Source organism: Dromiciops gliroides, chromosome 3 (assembly GCF_019393635.1).
Source record: "Dromiciops gliroides isolate mDroGli1 chromosome 3, mDroGli1.pri, whole genome shotgun sequence".
Classification (NCBI taxonomy): Eukaryota; Metazoa; Chordata; class Mammalia; order Microbiotheria; family Microbiotheriidae; genus Dromiciops; species Dromiciops gliroides.
In genome coordinates this window covers 500,491,507-500,511,826 of record NC_057863.1, presented here as the reverse complement: position 1 = coordinate 500,511,826, position 20,320 = coordinate 500,491,507, and the positions used below count along the sequence as shown (strand labels likewise).

Sequence of the window (20,320 nt, the reverse complement as noted above, 5' to 3'; positions counted from 1 at the left end):
ATTTTAACCCCCCAGAAGTTAGGAACTGAGACTTTTATTTTGTTTTACTTTATTGAGGAAGAGTCTAGATGTGTGATTTCATTGATGTTGGGCACTTCGGGCACAGAAATCCTTTTTGCCAAAACAGCTCAGGAAGTTGTATTCAACAGTCTTAGAGAATTACCTAAGGGACTACAAAGTTAATTAACATGTCTATGGGCATGTAGCTAGTATATATCAGGGACAAAACGTGCTTACCTATGCATTGCTCTTACCGAGAACAAAAATATGGGTAATTAAGAGTTTATTGAACATATTTTGTAATGGTGAAGGATTACAAAAATTCAATGTGATGCAACATGTCTCCCTAGTACCTGCATCAGACCTAAGATCGAAACTAACAAGGCAGCCATCATTGACAGGTAAATCAAAAGCAATTTTTTAACCTAATTATACTACAAACACATGACTTCAAGAGTTATCTTGAGCCATCTTAAATCTAAGAAGTAGATGGTCACATATTGAGCCCAAGAAATAAAGCACTTAAAACCTTACAGTCTACTTTAAAGACCAAAGTAGTAAAGTGGCTAGGAAATCAGTCTCAATTCTGACTCTGACTTGATGTGCAATTCTGGACAAATCATATAATTTCCACAATCCCTATTTTCTCCAGACATAAAAATAAAGCCAAGAATCCTATATTTCTCGTACTTCACAGAAATGTTGTAAATTAGAGAAGCCACATATAAGGAAAGGGTAAAAGTGCTATGAAGGATGGGAATGGAAAGAATGGATGAAGATACTATAAATATCACTGGACCAAAAACATCACAGGAAATTGAAGAAATTTCTTTAATTTAATTTTTCTGACAGAAAATTTTGAACAGTAGGTAAGTGAAAGACGCAAAGGAAAAAGAAATGAAATGAGTTTCTGGAATTTAATTTGTGGATCATGACATGGCTATCTGGAAAAAACAGAGGATATAAAATTGTTAAAAGTTATAAAATGTTGTAAATAAGGATATAAATTGTAAATAAAAATATAATCACACTTAACTTTTGAAAACATGGATATACATCCCTGTACATTTATTTTTGCCAAGCCCGTGAACACAAAAATAAATAGATGGAAATTGCTTTACAAGTAAAAGTGCTACAGAAAGTGTCTGGGGAGACCTTGGCCACAGAGAGGACTAGATCCTCTTTCTCCAAAAGGTGTTTGTTTCTCTTAGTGTCCATGCCCCAGATTATCACAGATAAACCTTCCTACACATAAATGCCCTCAAGAGAATTCTACAGTCTTCTACTAGGGAGTGAAAGCATTTGGACCTAAGTTCTAACACTTCCCTGAAAGGTAAACTAAAGCTTTGTGGGACTGACTGCTTAGGGATAAAATCCACATGTAGGCTGACAGGCACCAATGTCCAACTCTAGGTAGGGACTGGTTGGGCTGCCCCACCTGGGACGTACTTCATTATGGCTCATTTGTTGAGTTCGTAGGGCTTGGCAGCAAGACAGTTATACGATTTTAAAGTTTTGGAGAAAAGACTCTTATTTTTGTCCCATCTCCTCACACCTGCACTGCCTGAGTGTTCAAGTTCACGTATATGGGGGTGGAAGAACAAAAAGGAGGGAGGGGGAACGAGGAGAAGCTGTAACTCTTAAAGAGATAGATTCAAATACAGCTACTTCATTCCTCTAAACCCACAGTTATTTCTTTTTAACCATGTCAAACCCAGCACTCAGTGTTTGATAGTGGAGCAGTGAAGCTAATGTCAGGAAGTGGGTTTCTTTATGTGTTTTCTTACCAAGGTTTTCTAGGTAACAGTTTCTTTTAAGAAGCTTTTTAAAGTAGGGTGGAGTTGGATTTGGGGTGGAGATTTTGGTAAAGACAATGTAATTTATGTTATCAACGTAGTCAACTAGAAGTTAATGTGCTATAAATCTAGTTAATGAGAAGTTATTCACTAGTCAGAGTTAAGGACTGAAACTGAGGTTCTGAGTTCTGTACTTTCTTTCAATAATGATCCTTAGTCTTGCATCCTGCAAGTCACTGCATCTTTCAGGGCTTTATAACTCCAAGGAAATGTAGGCTGAGAAAACTCAAACCCTTTAGAATTCTTGGTTAGGTGATTTAACTCCAAAGAGAAAAATCTGTTGCTGTGAAGCCTCATTCATTCATTCATTCATCTACAGATAAGCAAGACGTTGCCTAGGAGTTGAAAGAAAAGTGAGATCTGGTGTTAAAGGGGACTCAGAACTCATCTAGTCCAACCCCTCCCCCATCTTAGAAATGAAGAAACTGAGGATTCTCTGAAGAGTGGTTAAGAAACTGGACCACATTCACACAAGCAAAAATAATTAAACAAACAAACAAATAAATAAATAAGCAATTAAGTAAGTTGAGAATGCAATACCACTAATAATAAAATAGAGAAGAGTATTAGAAGCTGGATCAAAGAAAATAATGGGAATCTCTCCCCCTATCTCAGCAACGTAATATACCAGGCACCTTTCACCTGGAAGGAAATAGTCATCAAAGAATCCATCCTTTTAGAGGGTCTCTGAGAAACCTTCCAAGCATCTCAGCTGCCAAAGTTTGGTGCCTCAACAGAGGTGGGTTCTGTGAGCATCATTCAACCAGACCTAGCCCCAGTCTAGTCTTAGTTTCAACTTTCACATTCAGTCACTGAGAAGAACTTTCACTCTTAGGCCTCATGTATGTCTAAGGCACAAATGAATCAGAAAGAAGGTTGTGTAGTTAATTTAAAAAAAATCACAGAGTACCTCCTCTGTGCTGAACACTGTGCTCCATTTCTCATGCATCAGAAGAGCAATGGAACCCACCCAAGCGTCCTGGGTCCCATCAGCATGGTTTGTCCAGACAAAAAATTGGGTGAAAATTTTACTGATAAGGACTGGCCTCAATCACCTATGGACTCACAGATGCAGCTTTTAGTTATTCTCAGTTTGAAAATGTTATAAATCGTAGATTAAGAGCTGGAAGGGATTTTAGAAACCCCCAGGTGCAACCACCTCATTTTACAGATGAGGAAAAAGAAATGCAGAGAAGTGAAGTGATTTGACCAAGGTCATACAGGGAGCATATAGTGGCAGTATTTGGATTCTGGTCCTCTGACTCCCAAGTCCGTGGTCTTTTCATGGTACAGTGATGTTTCCCAATAGACAGACTTTAGAGTCAGTGCTTTCAGCCAAAACAAGACAACAAAACTGAGGTCCTGAGGGGAAAGGAGGGAGGGATAGAATTTGAATTCAAAACTTGCTTGAAGGTTTGCCTTATTTTGACTCTAGCCTTGAAGATTCTGGATCACTCCCCTCCTAACTCAGGGCTAAGGGAACAGCAACTAAAATGCATTTATTAAGCACCTACTGTGTGCAGAACAGGGAGCTGATGCAGAGAGAGGCACAAAGTTTAGATGAAGACAACTCTTGTCCTCAACAAGCATACAGTCCACCAATGGATAAAACACCAACAGAGATAGCTAAAATGTCTAATATTATACGATATGAGCACTGCTATTGTTGTTCATTCATGTCCAACTCTTCATGATCCTGTATGGGGTTTTCTTGGCAAAGACTGGACTGGTTTGCCATTTCTTTCTCCAGTGGATTAAGGCAAACTGAAGTTAATTGACTTGCCCAGGGTTACACAACCCGTGTCTGAAGCAGAATTTGAACTCAGGTCTTTCTTACTCCAGGCTCAGCACTCTATCCACTAAGTCATCTGGTTGCCTCTAATAACAGCATTTAAGAAGATAGGAAAATTTTTAAATGCTTTGGGATTCCTGAGAAGGAAGTGGAGGAGGCTGAGGACAGTGAGGGAAGGCAAACCACAGAAAATTCATTCAAGGAAGAACAAAAGGCCAAATTATAAAAGCAGAGAAAACCAATCAACTCTGACAGGCTGTTTCCCAATAGATGGCAAAGTGTCTACAGGGCATTTCAATTAATTATCAGAGGTGGATTTTGTAAGGATGCCCCCAACACTAGACATCACAGCAGAACTAAGGAGATCTGGCTCAGTGGGATCATTTTACTTCAAAGGAGAAATGATTGAGCTTTGAAGTGGAGACTGAGAAGCGTCTCAGAGTGGTATACAACCTCTCTCAGGGTAAGTTGAAGTTTCAGGTTTTGTTCAAGAGGTCAAAAGACAAACTCGTGCTGTGAGACTGAAAGGCTCCTGGGCAGGAGATGTTGGAGGGAAGCCTTGCTTGAAACAAGCATGGAGACCATACCCAGACACTGACTCCATGAACTAGCAGTCCATTCCCAGAGGGTCCTGTTTTTGTTGTTCAATGGCAATGATTTGGCAGTTAATATCTGATCAGAGTTCCAAAGAGCTATGATCAAAATAACAATAAACATTTATATAGTGCTTACTATGTGCTAGGCATTGTGCTAAGCATTTTACAATTATTATCTCATTTGATCCTTGCAGCCTGAGAGGTATTTTAAATAGGTATCCCTATTTTAAAGATGAGGAAACTGAGATAAACAGAAGTTAAGTGACTTCCCCAAGGTCAAATAGATAGTATTTAAACTCAGGTTTTCCTGATTCCAGAAACAACACTCTATCCACTGCACCACTTTGCTGCCCCACCCCCCACTCCAAGGCAAAAGGTTCAAAAGGAATTACTGTCTGCTTCAGATACAACCTACAAGTAAATCGCCTTCCCTAAACCAACTCTTGCTCCCATTGGCAACTATCTAGAAGAAAGATAAAATCCAGCACCCCACATTTTAAAGAAGAAGATAGATATGATTTGTCCAGCTGCAACAATTCCTTTATGTCAGTGGAAGATAATTTTTTAAAAATGGCAACAAAGGCAAAAACGTTAAAGAAGAGACAGTGAACACAGACACCAAAGGCCAAAGAAACAAGCTTCTATCCAGGTGAAGGTCACTCAAAGTCATTTCAATCCTCTGAGGTATTTCTATGGTTTCAGCAATATCACAGTTTTGCTCAATTTCAACCTTTTATCTTGCTAGGCCCTACTTGATTCCTGATAGATTAGAGATACACGCACACATAGACACAAATACATCTACATATGTATATCTACACACATACATATATGTATAAAACATGACATCAATTTATCTATTTGTACAACTTCAATTTATATATTATTGACATATAATCATATTATATATTAGGTAATAAATAATATATTATACTGAAAAGAACACTGAATTTGGAATCATCAGGCAAGTACTACAAATTTCCAACTGAACTTTCACAATCTCACTTAGCCATAGAAGATTAAGATGGTACCTGTGCAATTGTGGACAAGTCACTTTAACTCTCAGGGACTTGTTTTCCTTGCCTGCAAAATGATGTGACTGAACTGATCTCTAAGCTCCCTAAACCTAAATCTGTGATTCTGTGGCATCTTTAGACTATGAAACTCTGTCCAGCATAAAATTTTTATTAGCACCTAGCTTGAATTGCACAGCCTACCTGCTACATGTTCCTCCAATATCCAACAAGAAAAACCCCTCCTTCCTAAGCTTTACTATGAATACAAGCCACCTCTTCTCATCTCAATTCAAATAATCCTGGAGTGAGGTTTGAGAGATACTCTACTGAATTTTTATGACTCCTCCAGAAAGACTTGAGTTTATCAATTAGAAATCTGAGGGACCTTGGGCCAACTATTTCACCTCTCAGGGTCTAAATTTTCTCATCCATAAAATGATTAGATTATCTCAAGTCTCTGCCAGCTCTAAAATTTTATGATTTGAAGCCTCAGACTATATGCTTTCTCAGCACTAGTCCCTAATTTGCTTTTTAAAATGATGCCAGATCCATTGTCCTAAGTCAGAAGATTCTAAATTGGAATCTGGAAATGCCATGTCTAAGAAGGAGATCATCACTAAAGTGCTGGCTAATCTGCCACTATTAATAGATACCTTGGCTACAAGTTCTATCAAATGAATTTGAGTTTGAGTCATGATAATTGCTTTTAAATCAACAGTAATTGTCTTGAGAAAGGAGCCGAGATCTTTCACAACCCTACTTATAAACACACTGGCCTCTTCTTATTGCTATTGCCTTTTCCTGACCACTAGACCACTAGATTCATTCCAACTCTTCTCACTACAGTATTTGTCAACTTCATCAAATTGCCCTGCTTTAAGAAGAATACTTTGGGGGGCAGCTAGGTGGCACAGTGGATAGAGCACCGGCCCTGGAGTCAGGAGTACCTGAGTTCAAATCCGGCCTCAGACACTTAACACTTACCAGCTGTGTGACCCTGGGCAAGTCACTTAACCCCAATTGCCTTACCGAAAAAAAACAAAAAAACAAAAAAACAAAGAAGAATACTTTGGCCTCTGAGTGGAGGATGGAATGGAGAAGGAGAAACAGGGCAGACAGTCCAAGCAGCTGGTAAATGTCAGTGTGAGGTGCTGAGGAGAGTCTGCACAAGGGTGATTCCAATGTCAGAGGAGAGAAGGGGGCATAAGAGGTGTTATGAAGGTAAAACAGAAATGCCTTGGCAACAGATTGGATAGGGGTGGGGGAGAAAGAGTGAGATGTTATCCATGACACCTAAGTGAAGAGCATGGGTGACTGGGAGGAAGGTGATATCCTCAACAGTAATAGAGGGAGTAGAGTCAGTTCAGGGTTGGTGGCTTGGAAAAGATCTAGGGAATCAAAGGATTGGAGGGCCCAATGAGGATGATAAACTCTGGGTCCAAAAGAATGAAGAAGAAACATGCCATACTTCCTGGAAGGTGATGAATTAAAACTGTAGAAAGAGACACATTTTTGGTCATGGCCAATGTGGGAATTTGTCTTGCCAGACCATGTAGCTATGTATTGAAGGATTTGTTTGTTTATGTTTTCAATTTGCTCAACTGGGATGGGAAAGGGGAGGGAGGATAGATTTATTTTTTTTAATTTGTTGCTTGAAAAATAAACAAAAGTTGTTGGGTTTTTTTTTTAAGATAATTGGCAGAGAAATTTCCTAATCATTTTGTCTTACTTGGGAAGCAAGGAAGAGAATACCCAGACTCCACATATTATTCTGATTGCTTAATATTGGGAGGGAGAGGAAGATTTTGTATTTTGGTGGAAAATCTGGAGTTCAACATTTAAGTTGTCCTATCTGTTGTGTTCAACCCTGGATAAGTCACTGTTTTAGCTTTCGTTTCATCATCTGTAGAATAGGAGGTAATGTGTTATTTGGCAATGTGATGAAAGTAATCTAAGTTTGCCAGGATCAATCAAAGTTGTCAGAATATTTCATGATTGAGGGTCCCAGAGACATTTCCCTGATGCCTAAACAATATACAGAAAATATAGCTCTAGGCACCTCCAACTTGTGATCTTGAGCTGCTCATGACGCATTTGGACACTAGAAAAAATGGAGCTCTCTGATGCTATCAGCCTGATAACCGTAAGCAGTTCACAGTAAGGTAAGATACACAGTAAGGTGAGGTACATTTTGGCGGAAGCCAGCATTGCATTTGATGTATTCTTAACTCTGCTCACAGTCAGGCTTTCAAGCCATGTTATCTGTTCCCACATCTTGACCTAATTTAACAAGTTGCCATGGGAGCCCAGAGAAGGTTGATGCAATTTTTCTTATCTATGGAGGAAGAATGTAACTGTGCAAGAAAACACAAAAATTCAGTTTCTAACTGATTTTTACTTACAGTGAAACAACTAAGACATCAAATAAAGGAACAGAAAGTGCCTCCCTCCCCTCAACACCCACTACACACACACACACACACACACACACACACACACACACACACACACACACACACACACACACCCCTTGATCTGGGGAATCTAAGCATACTTGGGTGGGCCAAAGTGGCAATACAAGGGGATACCTGAAGTCTGGAGGCAGGGGTCACAACAAAAAACAGACTTATCCAGAGGCATTCCACCAAACATGGCTTTACTATCTGTTCCCAGGGAGGAAAAGAAGAGGCTGATACTGGGAATTGGAAATTCTCTTCCTCAGAACTATGTTATAAATGTAAAGTGAACTACCAGAGGGGTAGCTAGGTGGTACAGTGGATAGATTACAGGCCTGAAGTCAGGAAGATTCATCTTCCTGAGTGCAAGTCTGGCCTCAGACACTTACTAGCTGTTTCACCCTGGGCAAGTCACTTAACTGTTTGCCTCCCTTTCCTCATCTATAAAATGAACTGGAGAAGGAAATGGCAAACCACTCCGGTATCTCTGCCAAGAAAAACCCCAAAATGGGGTCATGAAGAGTCAGCTGAGACAGCTCAACAACGACAGAGCCATCTGAGGGTTAGAGTAAGAAAAAGAAGCATCATGGGGGAAGTTGTTGGGAGTCACAGAACTGTGAGGAAGAGTCCACTAGGCCTTGAGTATAAGGGAACCAGTCACACTCAAGCCTCCCACCCATACCTAGCAACCTACAACCCCCAGGAGGGCTAGCTCCAGAAACACTGAAAGACTTAAACATAGGTAACAGCATGAAGCAAACAATCTCAAAAATATTTTAAGCTTCCATTAAACCCCAAGAGACCTCCTGTGAGCAAGATAAGAAGGTTCCTCCTTCCCCTTCACAGAAATGAAAGAGGTATCGAGACAGAAATAGATTTTCTCAAGGTCACAGAATGTGGTAATGACAGACAAGAGAATCCCAAAGACTCTTCTATTTTCTGGGCTGCTGTCCCCATCACCAAATCAGATCCCTACAGAGTTGTCATTTAGGAAATGATAAACAGGGCTATTACCGGCCAGCCCAAGGTCTCACATGATATTCTTGGGACCATAGGATCACAGATGAAAAGCTAGAAGGGGCTTTAGAGGACATGGAGTCTATCCCCTCCCTTCATTTTGTAGATGAGGAAACTGAGGACCTGAGCCGTTAAGTGATTGTCCAAGGTCACACAACTAGTACATGCGTGCCTCACACAGGATTCATTGTTTTCAAGGAAGGAACAATTTCTCTACAATTTGGAATCATCACTTGGGGTATGATTATGGTTTACTAAAAATTTTTTACTTAACTGGCTATGATATCCAAGGAGGATTCTAGGAACTATCTCCACCCCCCACTCCCCCAACTACTGAATGGCTTCTGCCTTTATACTATCTCCTGTAAACAAAATAATTAGCATATAAAGTGGGGAAAGTCTTAAGAAAGTGCTCACACCTCCAGAACGTTATTTGTATCTGTGCTAAGCAGTTTCTTCTGATTTTGCTATTCAGTCTCTGAGGTTTGATTGCCAGAGGAGCCAATTTTCATTACTCTTAAAGGGCACTTTGGATTGAGCATCCTTTCTGATGGCTCATTTCCTTGGCCCTGCCTCCAAACTTGAATTTCACATTCACTCTTTGAATTATATCCTCAGTCCCTGAGGCTTGTCTCAATCTTCTCTTCCTATCAAGAGAACCCAAGGTTAGGTAGGTCTGGTAAAAATCACCCATGTCTCTGGAAATCAATGTTAATGATTACTGTAGTGATCCTCCTGAAAGCTCCCCTAAACCACCCTGGGGAACTGAGAGGGCACAAGTCATCTCTCTACACTTTGCCTGTAGGCCTTGATGCATTTCCCATTCAGAAAACCCAATAACAAACACGCTTAATAAAATCAGAAGAGTTCCTGTTTCAGCTTGGAATGAGGATATAGCCACTTCTCCATGTTTGCCACTGCAGTTATCCATTTCTACCAGAATCCCACCCCAGACGGCTGACCACAAACCTCTGCTACTAGCTGGTAGAGAAATGGCCAAAATAGGGTTTCCCTGACCCTCTCTCCAACCCTTCAGCTGTGAGGAAACTCCAAAGGGAACAACCTAGATTCATTTAAGCTTTTCCTGTGAGTACTTCTCAAGCCCTGGAGCTAGAAATACAATTTTATACCATCAACAAAACCTCCAGCCAGCTGTGTTCTCAGTATCTGCCACCTCAATACTGCAAGACCATCAGAGGTCTGAAGCAAGAAGACAGCACCCAGAATGAGAGTCATGGGGCTTTGCCTGTAAAGTGGGGTGGGCCCGAATGATCTCTAATATTCCTTTTGGCTCCAAAGGTCTAGGATTCCAGGAGTGAGATCACATTGACATTTTTTTTAAGGTCATGTTCTATGATTCTTATTTCACTGGTGGTTAGTTAGTTGACGGGCTTGAGGAAGGATTATATTTCAAGGAGGAAAAAAATAAGCCAAGAATCCGGTACTGGAAGTGAGAGTGGGAGTGTGAAAGAGGGGTGAGGTCTTTCCAGCCACAGTTTTTGCCCGCTTTACCACCCCAATAGCAGAAGCAGGCCCTGCCATTTTCAGGTGACCTTGAGACCCTGTCAAACTCCTGAGATCAATATAACTGATAGTTCTCCCCTTCTTTCCTTCCCCCTTCCTAATAAGGCAGCCCCTCCCCTTATTTTCAGTGCCTTGTTCTTGTAACATCTGGAAAGCATTCCTAATCATCAGCTAACACTATACCATGGGTGTGGCTCACCCCCCCAAGCTTTCCTCATTCCAGGTGCCTTTAATTTAAAAATGAAGCCCCCACCTTTATTTAATTTTTTTACTCAATTTACTCAAAACAAAACATTTATTGAGCACCTCTTGTATTCACTAGGCAGAAGAGAGAGCTAAGAGGTTCCATCTGTAAGATAAGAAAATTGGGCTAGGTAAACTTTAAAGTTGCAATGTCATTTTTGAGGGCATGAAATTTACTTTCCTTCACTGAACCAGCGAGAATGAAACATAAATAGGAAGCCTTCCCTTGAAAGTCACTTGAAAAGTTGCTTCCATGAGCTAGTTAGTTCCTTCATCTCCCCTTAGGCCCTGATGAAGACATCTCTGGACCTTGATCCCAAGAGCCTTGATCTATTCAAAGCTGGGCTAAGAAGTCCTTTATCCCTCAAACTTTTCCATAAAATTGTCTTTGGTGAATCTATAAGAAACACTAACTTCTGCCTTGGGAAGAATGATACTTCAGGTCCAGTGCCCTCAGACATCTTTCCAGGAATCAATCCCTGTGAAGATGCAGCCTAGCAACTGCTCCTGCAGAAACTATAGATAGCCACAGATACCGAAAACCCAGAAAGGAAAGTTCTTGCCCATCAAAGTCCTTGGCAGTGTCAGATAGTCCAACACCAGAAACTGATATGATTTTCATTAGTGGGAAATGACACTAAAGAGCCACTGACATCTGCTTTGCCACTGCACCCTAAGAGTCATAGTACCTTTCAATCTGACTTGCTGCCGAAACCTTCCATGTGTTGTCTCCCTTCCTCATAATCAAAATGTCAACTGCTTGAGAGCAAAGACTTTGGCTTTTCTATTTGCATCATGTTCTGCATGCAGTAAGCTCTTGTCAAATGCTTTATCTATCCATTCATTCAATCATTAAAGTTCAACAAATGCAAGAGATATTGGTCAACACCTCTATGGCAAGGTTCAGGATGATATACCTGAAGAGCTACCACACTGGAGAGATAAAATGTGTAACCCAAGAAGGACAATAATGAGAGGCACAGTGGGAAGGGGGAAAGTGTGCACCCTTTGTAATCAGGGGAGATAAAAGTTTGAGCCCTGCCTCCAACACTTAATAACAATAGGACTAGAGGAAGAGAAGTCACTTCATACCTCTGATTCTCAATTTCCTGATCTATAAAATGGGGAAAATACTGATACATGCTGCATCTAACTCTTAGGGTTGTCTTGAGGATCACATGCTACTGGACCATATTTGTATTGGGCTTTAAGATTTATAGTGAGTTTTTCTCACAACAATCCTGGGAGATCTCTACTGCAGTTAGCATTATCCTCATTTTAAATGAGTTGCTGGGTCACACAGGTAGTAAATGTCAAAATGGGGGCCCCATCCTCTACCTGCAAGACCAGGACTCTTTCTGCTTCATTAGGAGGCAACTTTTTCTCCATCCTGTCTTCATCCTGACTATGTTTAAGTCTAATGGATTGCCAACCCACATAATCACTATTTATCAACCTGTTAGTAAAAAAAACCCAAACAAATAAACAAACAACAACAACAACAAAAACAGGGGGTAGGTTTTATTTAGAGCTTAAAGTTTATTTAAATTTTAATTAAATAAATTAAATTTTAATTAAATTTGCTATTTAAAATTTTATTTAAATTTAAAATTGGTTAAAATTCACAACTTGATTTCACCTTCAGAAGATTTTAAAGCCTTCAAGAAAGTATCCTATTATTAAAACCTTGGTATTCTGTGGATCATATTTAGCTGAATTTTTCAAATGCTTCAAGGCAAAGAAGCTTCTAAACTGCAAACCATTTAGACATTGCCTTTTTAAAGCTTTGTTTCTGAATTCTAATCCAGAGGCCACAACCCATTTCTCAGCTTTCTCCTGTCTTTGGCATATTATTACCTGTGTGACATTGGACAAATCCCTTAACTTCTGTAGGCCTCAATCTCTTCATCAACAAAAATAAGGTTGAATTAGATGATCTCAAGGTCCTTTTCAGCTATCTCTATGATCCTATCATCTTTCCATTTCATCACTATCATCTTCACTACTGTAATGAACTACATCAGAGGCTAAATTTAAAAAATTTTAAAAGCCCTATGAGTACAACAACCCCGTTGTATCCTCTTTGACAGGTCAAGGCAGAAGTTAGTGTTTCCTATAGATTCACCAAAGACAATTTTATGGAAAAGTTTGAAGGATAAAGGACTTCTTAGCCCAGCTTTGAATAGATCACAATAAATAATAGACTACAATCAAGAGCATTCAGCAGGCATCTGAGAAGGTAAATTGCTAATATCCTCAGATGGCACCAACTACCAAAGAAGGACAGGCTGATGATCTCTGTAATGCCAAGCTCCTGGACAGAGCTCCTGGGCACTGTTGTTCCCTTTACTACTGAAAGAGAAGAGTGCTCAAAATACAACTATATCTCACATACTACTGGGGCATGCCATCTGGAACAATTTGCTTCTATTCCATTCCATTATGACCATGACCCTCAACAGATCTGAAGTACTGACTACTCCTCTAAGAGAGAATAGAAACAAAGAAGAAGCTTGATATTGACTCAGGCTCCCCCACTGCCAAGACCCTCCATGGGCCCCATTCCAGGAGTCATAGAAGCACTTGGCCCTTGAGTGGTTGGTGAGGGACTCCTACCTGTGTAGCCTGCCAGAGCAGCAGCAGGAATGACGGGCTTATCCTTGTTGAGCTCGGCACGATCACGCACATAGTCCTTGAAGGTGCCCTTGGGTTTGTGGTTGGGCAGGGCAGCAGGATAGTCCTCTGAATCGAAGCTGTCATAGGAGGGGACACGCTGGAGGCTGCTGAAGGACGACTGACTGCTCCAGGACTGGGTGAGGCGGTCGCAGCTGTCATAACTCTCTATGCTCTCAAAGGAGTCCTGGCCTCCAAGTTTACCTAGAGGTAGGGAAGGAGGGAGAGGGGGATAGGGAGGGAGGGGTCAGGAAGAGACAATGGTGAAACCCCTCTTATCCTTCCAAAGAGTACTGCTCAGAGCTGCAAGGAGGCCAATGGTTAAATGAAGCTCCACTGGGGCTACTGGACAGACTCAGGAGTAAGTCGGTTGTTCTGGGCTGAATCCAAGCTGGACAGTCCACTCTACAGCTCTGCTGTACAGCTCTTAGGACACATTCAGAGCTCTATGATCTGCTAACCTCCCATACAAAGACCTCAGATTCAGAGATACAAACACTAAGCAATTTCCCTGCCTTGAAACTCCTACTGTGGGGATTTCCATGTAGCACTTTTGACCCACAAAACAAATGAGGAAATTGTAGCAGAGTCCTATTCCAAGACAAAACAGCATAGATGTTTTTTAAAAGAGGATGGCATAACCTGGCAAAATCCCTCTGCTTTTTAAAAAAAGATCCATCACACTCTAGGTACATTGGCCTTCCTTGACCTTGGTTCTAAAATACTATTTGGCAGCAACATTTTATAATTATATCTTAGTGAGATGCATGTATAGACCTATGTCTCCTAAAAGGCAAGTAAGGCTGTGGGATCCTCTGTCCAGAAAAAGGACACAGCCATCACCCCCACCCCCACCAACTCCCACCCCCTGTCTGCATTCCACGCCCTCTCCAGGCATAGCATGGATTCTTTACTTGAGAGTGCACCTCTTCAAAAAAAAAAAAAAATGCCCAAATTAAAGATCTGATTTACATAGTTCATGTCCATGGCAATGTCAGAAATCTTATTCTGTGAGTTGCTTAATACATTCTTCACTGACCACAAGATCATGCAAGTTCATTAATTTCCCAAACCAGGTTAAAAACAGCTGCCGGGATTGCACAACAGCTCCTGGAGAAATTTCCATTGGCAAAACTGTCTAAAACCCAAACACTGACACCAAATTTCAAGAGAAAGAGGATGCATGGAAGAGCTGACAGGCTTCAGAATGCCTGCCATGTTCTCCTTTAAACATATATGTACATGTGTGTCTATATATATATATGTGTGTGTGTGTAGACATGTGTACATACATGCATACACACATACATATTTGTCAATATGTGACACCAAGAAAGGAAATATGATCTGTTTGATTCAGCATATCGGGAAACAGAAGGGTGGCAATGATTGTGAATGTAGAAATGCATATGCCATCAACTCTCAATTAGTCATCTAAGGAACATTCATGCTAAGTTTTTAGTAACTTCCCCCTGTAAACCACTAAGCTTTTGGGCCAACTCTCCTGCCATTACTTAGGGAATTCGAGCTAATATGCACCTAGGCCAAATAGAGCCAATACAAGAAATCCTGCTGCCCCCCCCATTCAACATATACAGACATCTATAAATGTACAAGCATGTAAATATGTACACACATGTATTTATATACATGCATAACTATACATAAACAAACACGTGTGTTTATGCACATGCCTATATACCATATATGTCTGTATGTAAATGTGTGTGTATATATATATACACACACGTATATATACACATACATGTATATGCATATATAAAGCACCTACTACCTTCAAAACATTGTGCTACATGTTAGGGATACAAAGGGAAAAATGAGATGATGCTTGTTCTCAAGGAACTTATAATCTACAAGGTGGAATTATGATAAGTCCAAGGCAGATAAATATAATATGGGGTAGGGAGTAAATGGTGTGTGTGGGGGGGGGGGCGGGGAAGAAGAGGTCAGACAAAAAGCTCTAGGGGAAAATCAAAATGAGAGAGATTACTGACATATGGGAGAGGGAATGTTTGGAAAAGGACAGAGGAAGGCTTCAGGGAGAAGTCAGCACCAGGGCTGAGGTGCGGAGGAAATGAGACTTTTGAGAGGTGGGAATGCATTCCAGGCATGGTAGGCTATTCGTTCAAATGCACAGAGGCTGGAGATGAGAGTTCATGAAACGAAAAGTAATCCCATTTGGCTAAGATAAAGGGGAACAGTGTGAGATATGAGTGGAGCAGTAAATTGGAGACTGCTGGGGGGAGGTTATAAAAGCTAGATTCAGGCTTTTGTATTTTACCATACAGACATTAGGTTTCTGAACACTGAAGGTTTCTTACTGACATGGTTAAGGGATGGTTACTTTGGCAGCTGGGTGATGGATTGGAGAGGGGGAAAGTTAGTGGCAGAGACACCAGTTAAAAGGCCTAACTAATTAAAATAGTCCAGGTAAGAGGTGATAAGGGCCGGAGTTACAATTGTCACCACAGAAATGGGTGGATACGAGAGATATTATGGAGATAGAATCAAGAGAACTGTGAAAACTGATTAAAGATAGAAGGGAAAACCCTCATCCTCCCCCCAAAACCCTGTTCTACCTCCAGTTCCACCAACAAAAACAGAAAATAGAGTCTAAAACCAAATAAATGAGCCACTGATTCCCTCCATTAGAATGAATAATTTTGAGTTGACTCCATTTATGTTTCAATTCCCTCAACTCCCTAGTCATTCAAAGGAGGACAAATTCCAAAGAATTAAATTGAGAGGAGTTACTGGAAAGGTTTGACAATTCAACCATAGAATGACTGGGTCTATCCATCTGGTTTACTATTAAAGTTATAAACTCTCAACTGCCATTTAAAATGTATTGGATTTTCTCATTCAGAAATTCACACTCAATAACATAATTCATGACCCCAGATGCCAGACCCAGTCTTGGGCCCTAAAAGTGAACAGGAACCTTTGAGGTATGAAATAACTCATTAGAGAGATGTTTATATCATGGAACCTATTAAAGTTAGGGGTCATTTGGGGTTTTGTTTTGTTTTTCTTTCTAGGCAATCATGCCAAAAGAAGAAAGGAACCTAAAGTCTACTGTAACCTCAGATATTGGGCAAAAAAATTTCAGTTCATTCCTATTCTCAAGAAGAACAGCACAACCATATTATCACAATTTAGACATGGAGATCCTTCAGGTCTTACTTGGAAGGACTCTTTTACTACAATGCACTGTGTTCCTGAGGAACATGATGAGTTAAGTTGACCCAGGCTAGGTATGAATTGATGGCTCCAACAAGGCCGTGTAAGACAGTACAATAAGCACCATCCTTGGTGTTCTTATAACATTTCTAACCACAGTGAAATGCATTTGGAGAGAGTGGTGGTTTACAGTAGTAACCTGCTTATATATTCAATTCTATTTCATAATCCTGGAGCTGGAAAACTTTCATTCCTACCATAGTGAGCTAGAACCATCTAGATTAGACAGTCAGTTATACCACTGTACTCTTTCAAGAAAGAGGATTGGCATTCCCAGAGGGCTGGAATTCAGTGTTTCTGGGAAAGTCCCCACCAAAACCCATCACTAAGACCATCATGACATGCCTCAGAATGAGACAGCCACAAACTGAAAAACCAAAGTGGTGTAGAGGGGCAAAATGGGAGGGCTTCCATGCAATTGACTCAGCAGACTAAGACAAGGATTAATCTTGATAAAACTTCATTTTGGGAGACCGAGATTGATAATTTCTGGACCAATGGAGGTCTGTTTGGTTGGAAGCCTCATTAACACCAAAATAATAGCCCTGTAACAACACTGACCTCCCTCTGAGGTTTCTGTGGCCTGAACTGTCCAGGACTGAATAATGACTGGGTAAGGTGCAGGTAATTTTTTCCTGTATAAGAATGTCCTTTTTCAGCTTCTCCCTTGCCCCTCTGCATAGATAGATAGATAGATAGATAGATAGATAGATAGATAGATAGATAGATAGATAGATAGACAGACAGACAGACAGACAGACAGATAGATAGATAGATAGATGGATGCATGCATGCATAGGTAGGTAGGTAGCCAGGCAGGCAAGAAGGAAGGAAGGAAGGAAGGAAGGAAGGAAGGAAGGAAGGAAGGAAGGAAGGAAGGAAGGAAGGAAGGAAGGAAGGAAGGAAGGAAGGAAGGAAGGAAGGAAGGAAGGAAGGAAGGAAGGAAGGGAGAAAAAGCTGACATAGTCAGGGAAAGGGGGCAGGTACATAAATGGGGTGATGTATTTAAAGGCAGAGGCAATTTTAGAATCCTATGAGTGAATCAGCCCAGCTTTACAATACATCTGAGACAAACTCTAGCCTCTGCCACATTTGCCTAGTTTGTGAACAAAAACCTCAACAAGAAAGTCTTTCTAATCCTCTGACCTGTTGAAAGAAAAGGCATATATACATATAGGTAAATGCATGTGTGCATTTATTTATATTCACAAACATCCAAAAATAAGATGCCAAAAGGAGAAGATAAAATTAGCTCTACCCATTCACCTTCTGCTTAAAACATAAACAACTTAAGCATTCTCTGAAGCTGTGGGAGACAAGGTGGATGACTGGTTCTGGTTTTAAAGGGGGCTTCTTTTCCTGTACTTTTTAGTAAAATAAGGTCTCTCAAGGGGAAGGGTGAGCCAGGATACTAGATAAAGACATTATGGGCAAACCATGAAGCCCATTGGGAAGTCTTTTGCATAGAATTTAGAAGAAGATGCCATTTGGCCTTCCCTGAAATTCTTGAGGAAGGGTTCTCCCATCAAAGTGGGCCTGCCTTCCTGAGCTTGGCTGGCCTGATGCTATGAAAAATGTTCTGAAGTCCAGCCAGGACCTATTCTCCTACCCTCTCTATAATGCAAGTACCCTTCACACATGTCCCCCACTCCCATCACATTCACACCTTATTAACTCATCTGAAAAGCTTCCTGTCTTTTTCTCCTTCCAATCCAATTTGTTTTGCTTCAATAATCAAATCCTCTTTCAAACCCCTGATGGACTACACTTTGCTCAAATTAAAACCATCTGATCTCTTCGCCTAATATCCTGTAATTTTTTTTTTCTCTCTGCGTGTTTCTATATCCTGAAATTTAGGGGTGGGGGTTATTTACTTTATGTTTGTTTGTTCTAAGTCAGCCAGTCCTATTCTTAAAGCACTCCCTATGTTCTCAGTGCATTATTTTATCATTATTATAATAGGTATGTAAATAAGATCAAGTGCTCTTGGAGTCTTCCTACAGCTTGTTTCACTGGTTTTCTAGCTGTATGTGTACTCTGACAATGTGGGTTTCTCTAAATCTTTTGGCTCCAAACATATCCCAAACTAATTGTCCCGAGAGTGTCCTAACAAAGGAGAGCACAAAAGAGTAACAATTTCACTGTGGATGAGAAAAATCCCCACAGTCAGGTTACAACAAATCTGCAATTTGGTCTGATGACATTCTGGAAGCAAAAGTGGGAAATATATAAAGCTGTTATGTTTTGTTCAGGTGGACACCGACTCAGAGCAGATTCCACCTTAAGAATAGACACATTGAAACACTACAATCAGCTGAAATTAAAAAAAAAAATTTTTTTTTAAATGTTTAGCTGCAATTCTTACCCACTTTTTTTCCCTCTAAAATAAGAAAGCCAGCTTAAGTGATTTCAACCCCAACAAAGATCGCTGAGCTTTGCTATCTATGATTGTAACAAGACTGGGAATTTCAGCAAAGAAACTCTTTAACACCCCTTATTCAGGGTGTGAAAAACTGAATCTGAGTCTCCCCATAATAGCAACAAAAAGAAAAGAATTTGGGGAATAGACAGAAAACAGACATTCCTGGGAACAGGAGAGGCTGTAGAGATAAGTCTAGCTTACCACGACTGGTCCTCCCCATACACATGTTGTCTGGGGTTACAACTTCTTGTTTGATTGTGAAATAGTCAGTAGACAAGGTGTCTGCCTGGAGAGGGTCCCTGCTGAGGATGACTGAGGAGTAATCATTCTCATATTTGAGGGAGAGGAGCTCTTCAGAGCTGATAGGGTGCAGTGTCTGGTAGGACTCAGTGATGAAGCTGGGTTCTGAGAACTCTGATGGAGGAACACACTGAGCATGCTCAATACCATAACCTGTGGGAACAAAAGGTGGACAGAGCAATGTTCAAATTAAAATGACGAGTGAGTTGTACTTGAGCAAATCTCTGCTCCTCCATGCCCAACAGCTAGGACCATCCCTGTGAGGTCACTTTCCATCTGTGCACTCTCCCTCCTCTCTCTCTCTCTCTCCATATATATGTGTGTATATATGTGCACACACACACACACATAGGTGTGTGTGTATGAAATGATGGCCTTCTTTAATGTGGGGTGGGGGACAGTTTGGAATTTAAAATGTAACAAAAAATAAATGTAATTTAATTTAATTGTTAAAATATATATATATAGGCTCCTTGAGGAGCTAGAAAACAGTCTTCCTTTCTCCAATAGGATTTAAAGCCGGATGTTACACATTCATTCATCCATTCCTAGAGTAGGATGGGATAGAGTAGACTTTTGACTTACCATCCCAAACCACCTCCACTTAGAAATAGAAACACTGTGGCAAAATAATAAGAAAAGTCTTTCATTTCCTCCAGAATTATCAAGAGGGATAAAGAACTCTTGAGGTAGGAATTTTTCCCTTGGTTCACATCATAGGAAGAATGATTGATAACCATGTCCAAGTAGGATATTGAACTTACTAATGAAGTAATCCGAGGTATAGCGTGTCTCTGGATAGGCAGAGTTGACTCCACTAACTTGATATGGCTTCATGTCCTCTGCAGCAGATAAGAAGAGGAAAAAGTCAATAAAGAAGCAATACTTGGCCCAAAAGGATCTTGGATGCAAGCACCATGGTGATCTCAACTGTTCTTGTATGAAATCAGCATTTCCATTCATTGAGACTACTGTTCAAGGCCTTTCCTGCCCCCAATCCCTCAGGTCTTGTCTGGAGTGAGGTCACTGGTCACAGAAGGGGCGTTTAATTTTGTGGTTTCAGTAGCTCTGAAATCAGACTTGGGATCCCAGAGAGTACCAAGTGATTTCCTGAAGTCAGGAAGAAATCCAGGTCCTCAACCTAGATGAAGTTGGCAAAGTTTT

The 20,320-nt window shown here is 40.6% G+C and overlaps 1 protein-coding gene across 4 annotated transcripts in view; it reads right to left on the bottom strand.

Annotated features, from left to right (window-relative positions):
• The window catches only part of ETS1 (ETS proto-oncogene 1, transcription factor), a 194,462-nt gene that overhangs the window by 16,640 nt on the left and 157,502 nt on the right, over positions 1-20,320 (bottom strand). For all 4 annotated transcript variants that reach the window (XM_043994315.1, XM_043994318.1, XM_043994317.1 and 1 more), the window contains 3 exons: positions 19,921-19,998; positions 19,058-19,309; positions 13,117-13,377 (listed from right to left, as the gene is read on the bottom strand). In XM_043994315.1, coding sequence (XP_043850250.1) covers positions 13,117-13,377; positions 19,058-19,309; positions 19,921-19,998 — 591 coding nt within the window. The remainder of the gene's footprint in view (positions 1-13,116; positions 13,378-19,057; positions 19,310-19,920; positions 19,999-20,320) is intronic.